The sequence below is a fragment of the Ascaphus truei genome, chromosome 5 (assembly GCF_040206685.1).
Source record: "Ascaphus truei isolate aAscTru1 chromosome 5, aAscTru1.hap1, whole genome shotgun sequence".
NCBI classification, from domain to species: Eukaryota; Metazoa; Chordata; class Amphibia; order Anura; family Ascaphidae; genus Ascaphus; species Ascaphus truei.
Genome location: NC_134487.1, coordinates 215,031,605 through 215,037,604, shown reverse-complemented (window position 1 = coordinate 215,037,604; position 6,000 = coordinate 215,031,605). Strand labels below are relative to the sequence as shown.

Genomic DNA, 6,000 nt, shown 5'->3' with positions numbered 1-6,000 from the left:
CACTCAGACACACACACTCAGACACACACACACACACACACACACACACACACACACACACACACACACACACACACACACACACACACACTGGGTGGGTGACTGGGTTGGTATTCATTGGAAGTGAGGGGGCCTACCTGTTCCTCCGGGGCCTGCTTGTCCTCCACATGCTGCTCCACATGCCAGGGGATCGGGGGGCCGAGGGGGGGATGGGGGGGCCAGCGGGGGAATGGGGGGGCCAGCGGGAGGATGGGGGGGCCAGCGGGGGGGTCAAGGTGCCAGCGAGAGGATCGAGGGGACAGCGAGAGGATCGAGGGGCCAGCGGGAGGATCGAGGGGCCAGCGGGAGGATCGGGGGGCCAGCGGGAGGATCGGTGGGGCAGCGGGTCGATCTGGGGGCCAGCAGGAGGATCGGGGGGCCAGCGGGGGGGTCAAGGTGCCAGCGAGAGGATCGGGGGGCCAGCGAGAGGATCGAGGGGCCAGCGGGAGGATCGGGGGGCCAGCGGGAGGATCGGTGGGGCAGCGGGTCGATCTGGGGGCCAGCGGGAGGATCGGGGGGGCCAGCGGGAGGATCGGGGGGGCAGCAGGAGGATCGGGGGGGCCAGCCGGACAGACGCACGGCCGCCAACCTCCCCGATGGGAAACGTGGCAAGCCGCGCGTGTCGAACACTGTATATATGTATATATGTATATATGTATATATAGTAAATCATAAATTTTCTATATTTGATAGAAGACACAAAAACCGACGTTTCGGTCCCCCAGTGGGACCTTTCTCAAGGTGGTATATATACCACCTTGAGAAAGGTCCCACTGGGGGACCGAAACGTCGGTTTTTGTGTCTTCTATCAAATATAGAAAATTTATGATTTACTTACCTGCGTGCTGTCCCTTGATGTCGTGTTGCAACCGGTATCGTATGGTCTGTTATTGCTTTATGGGATAAGCACCAAAACTTATTTACTTGCAAATGGTGTGCCGGCTGTGCATTGGATTATATATATATATATATACTAGCTGAGAGACCCGGCGTTGCCCGTGAGTGAAATTTATATACATATACATATACATATACATACACTTAGTTAAGTTATGGTGGGCAAAAAAAGTGACAAAAACCCTCCACAGCAAAGCATTTCCCAGAATCCCTTGTGGAAGTGCTGTGTGCTGGGTGATAATGGTGAAAGGCGGGGTTGCAGATCTGCCTAAGACATGCAAATGAGCATACAGTAATATTTCCATTTGATATATATATATATATATATCTCACAAACCCCTTATAACTCTGTGCTTGGGGTCCAAAGATTCACATCGCGTTATAAGCGGATCGCGTTAGAAATAATGTACAATTGTATGCATTGTACAATAATGTATTTAAGATACCAATAATCGTGCTGTAAAGTATTCCTAAATACGAATATAAGCGGATTTGCGTTGTAATGGATCGTGTTATAACGGGGTTGAGCTGTGTATATATGTGTGTGTGTGTGTGTGTGTATAATATATATATATATATATGTGTGTGTGTGTGTGTGTGTGTGTGTGTGTGTGTGTGTGTGTGTGTGTATATACATACATACATACAGTGGTCGACAAATCACCAAAAAATCTACTCTCCGAACAAAAAAAATCTACTCGCCACCTAGTACCACACGTGTGCTGCTTGGGCCAATAGGAGCTCGCCATGAAGTTAAATCCAGTCGCCTGGGGCGTGCAAATGTATAGGTTTGTTGAACACTGTATGTGTGTATGCATGTATGTATGTATGTATATATATATATATGTATATATATATATATATGTATATATATGTATATATATATATATATATATATATATATATATATATATATATATATATATATGTACATAATATATAAAAACTGGGCACTGCTGGTATAGAGAAGAGGCTGGTATTAGATAAAAATTAATGAATAACTTTATTGGGCATATTGGCCAAAGGATATTAAAACAGCACACATCCCCTGACGCGCTTCCTAGGGCGCCTTTTCAAAGGGTAATCTATCTCTCTCTTATACACACACCACACACCACACACACAGTCCAGAGTGGAGTTTTGGTGATTGCCTGATTATTTATTGAGATTAAATAATCCTTTTTCTTTTGTGTGCAATATGTTTTTGTGTATCTATTAGACTGGTTGGTGTTCCCTGTCTGGATTTCTGGATTTTTTTTTTGTGTGTGTAGCAAATGGAAATATTACTTTGTGCTCATTTGCATTTCTTAGACAGGTCTGCAATATATCTATAAAAATTAAAAAAAATCTCCATATAAATGTACCCAGGAAACACAGGGCAATACCATGTTCTATTTATGTCTAAGATTACACTGATTAGGTTTGAGAAATTTTGATGCAAATTCAAAGTTTGTGGTCTTAATATTTTACTCCTAAATTTACATTGTTTTGAACAAAGATTCCCAGACAGACTTTTTTATGTAGGAAACTACATGCACCAGTATAGCAGCTACACCAATGTTTTAATAGAAATTCCATGTTTTTGTGGTGGTATTTTTCTGCTCACAGGAAACATACTTGAACATATGTATACCAAGAGTTTGAAAATGTGTGTGGTCACGTAGTTGCAAGAACCATTTACACTGGAGGGATTAAATGTATTTTATGCAGTAAAATTGTGAAAAATTAGAAATTCATGTTAGTTGCTAGTAACTAAAAAAAAAGACAAAATACAAACCGGCGCCTAAAATGTCCAGTGACAGTCTATATGAAGTCAAAGAACTGCTTCAATTCTTAAACTTCCAAGGATGTAGGTGTATCCACGGCCAGATGTCACGTGATATGTGGAATACAAACAGAAAAACAAATCATAGTGCAAACTGCTACTCAAAAAACATAACACAACCACTGACAAACAACAAGTGACAATAGAGAGACAAAAACAAGGCTTATGTTAAAGATTACACCGATTAGGTTTGAGAAATTTTACTCCTAAATTGACATTGTTTTGAACAAAGATTCCCTGCCGGACTTTTTTTTATGTAGGAAACTACATGCTACAGTGTAGCAGCTACACCAATGTTTTAATAGAAATTCCATGTTTTTGTGGGGGTATTTTTCTGCTCACAGGAAACATACTTGAACACATGTATACCAAGAGTTTGAAAATGTGTGTGGTCGCGTAGTTGCAAAAACCATTTACACTGGAGGGATTAAGTGTATTTTATGCAGTAAAATTGGGAAAAATTAGAAATTCATGTTAGTTGCTAGTAACTATTTAATTTCAATTCTTGAAAGGAACAATACTATTTATATTCCTCCTCCTTTAAACTTTTTTTTTAAATGTGTAAAGCATGTGACAATCTATAATTGTACATTCTTACCTAAACTGGCAATCGCTTGTTGCTCCTGTTATAAATCTGTACAAATCTGTACAAATCATGATGCTAACATAATGGGTGCCTTTCAGTTTCAATCAATCCTTCAGTCAGTGTAACTCAGCAGCTACAATGTATCCTGATATTAATAAGGTAGCATTATCTATTGTTACAGTTTGCAGCTGAAACTGCTGGAAACATTTGGAATAAATTATCACAAACAGGAAAGTGTTGCAAAAATGTTGCACTGCTTTGGAGGTGGGCTAAAAGCTGCTATAGAAATTAATGGATGCATTAAAGCAGCAGTCCAAACTGCCGTTTTTTAAAACATTTTTTTTCCACTTTAATATGTGCGTCAATACAATCTACACAATGACAAATAATTGACTAAGTTGCCAATCGATTCGATTCATCTGTGAAGATTCGGCTCAGGGGTTCACTAAATGGCTGTCCGTGCAACAGAAGAGGCTAAAACATGCAAAGTTCTGTAGGGAAGATCATCTGACCAGGCAGTCACTAGATAAAATTGGTGCACAGCTAAAGAGAGGGCAGGGCTCAAAAAGAGCCTGTTTCAGAAAAAGAGAGGATGTGACTTTGTAACTGTTTGCTATAGAAACAAAAATGCTTGTTACATCATAATATATTAAAAATGTCATTTAGAGTTCTTAATTTTTTTTCATAGTACAGAATTGATTTATTAAAAAATAACACATGTAGGATATTGCTTGGTGTGCAGCTTTAAAAATCATAACAAACGGCATTGAAAGTTGAATAAAAAAAATGTCACTATGATCCAATAGTACAGAACTGATTTATTTAAAAAAAAAGAAAACACATAAGATTTCACGTTTTTCTGCATTAAAAGTATCTTACTCCTTTAGGCTGCACTTATAGTGCTGGCGACGTGACGTCGCGTCCAAAACAAATGCATTGAATCCGTTGCATGCGCTTATAGTAGGCGAGTCGGCGTCGTAGCGACCTAAATCTCTGTAGTCAGTAGAATTTGATTTTTACAGCGACGTCTCACCATGTGACAGGCTATGAACCAATCAGATAGCTTCTGATGCAGGGAGAGGGGGGATGTGTGTGTGAGTGCAGGGAGAGTGGGATGTGTGTTATTGGGTGTGTTTGTGTGTGTGTGTGTCTGTCGAGTGAAACACACTATATTAACAACTTTAAAATAGTAAATTCTCCTGTAATTTAAAGTAAAGTAAATTCAGCATACAAACAGAAATTATAACTCCTCTCTGTTTCAGCCTTCCCCCTTGCTCTGATCTCTGCCCCTCTGCCTTCCTCCTTGCCTGACGTCACTCCCCTTGTAGCAAGAGACGTCTCCAAAACTCAAATGACAATTTTCGCAAGGGCTACGGAGACGGGTGACGTCATCCATATCCGTAGCCGGCACTATAAGAGCAGCCTTATGTACATTGCCATTATTGATATTATTAAAATAAACAATCTTTCGTGTGCATTTTCAGTTTGTTTTAATAGTTACATTTGTAATGGGTTTTTTTTTTTGTCCCTCCACAGACTTCCTATTCTCAACTTCTAGCAGCTACCTGTCTTTCAAAACTTGTAAGCAAGGCCAGTCCTTTACCCATTGAACAGAGGATTGATATTAGTAAGTTATTTTATTTGGTTTATTACAGTACATTTTCTTGTTGATTTATGTAAACATGTTACTGGAGCCCGCAACTAATGCACCTGTAACATGTGTGGTATTGTGAATAACAGCCCAAACGTGTTATAATTTAAGTTAAAAAATAAATGGTGTACTAAATTTAATTTAAACAGCTCAGTATCCACTGTTTGGTAAGGTAGCCCCAGGGCTAGAGTGGCCCAGAGTTCCGGTACTTATATTAGCAGTGGAATGGGGTAACGGCAGTTCTGTATTGGCCTCAGGAGGGCCTATCAACGGAGAGAACTGAAGAGGTAGACATTATTTCTTCTTTTAGTTACTGGTGATTGTATTGTTGGAATGCATACATACTATATACATACAGACATAAATACTGTAGTAACAGATCCTTATTTGCCCTGTGAGTTTTATGTTTGATTTATGTGGTGTATTCACTGAAGTGTAATACCCATTGTTGCACTTAGGCCAGAGTCTGATTTTTTTTTTCATTGTAACACTAAAGGTGTATGTTTGTATACTGATTTAGCCCTATGGTAGATCGCTGTGCCCTCGTGGCGCCCAAGCGGACACTGCACCACGCACATTCAACGTTTGCGCGAGTTTGCACACATTATGACAGAGGGCTGAATATGGAATTTCAGTGTTGTTTTCAATACCAGCCAGAAACGCAATTGGGCGATAGTGAGGTATTGTCTTCAAAATCCAAATCTGATGTAGCCCGTCACTTATTGCCGTTCATTTTCGATCCGATATCACACAGTACCATGTTGAATGGTATGGTATTGGATTGTATGTAATAGTATTAAAATTAAATGTAAAATGTTAAAACTTGAGAAGACCATAAAGTAGTTTTTAAAAAAAAGATTTTTTTTAAATTGGCTAACAAAGTTTAAATGAATAATGCAATAATACAAAGGTCTTCGCTCTTTTTCCAAATTTACAATGTTTTTCTTTACTCATCATCCTCTTCTTCGACCTGGCTGGCTCTTGGGTGACTTAGCCTGTAAA

The 6,000-nt window shown here is 39.9% G+C and overlaps 1 protein-coding gene across 1 annotated transcript in view; it reads left to right on the top strand.

Annotated features, from left to right (window-relative positions):
- RANBP17 (RAN binding protein 17) overlaps positions 1–6,000 on the top strand; it is a 646,782-nt gene that overhangs the window by 79,409 nt on the left and 561,373 nt on the right. Inside the window, exon 3 of the mRNA XM_075601659.1 lies at positions 4,884–4,974. Within this exon, the coding sequence (XP_075457774.1) occupies positions 4,884–4,974 (91 nt within the window). The remainder of the gene's footprint in view (positions 1–4,883; positions 4,975–6,000) is intronic.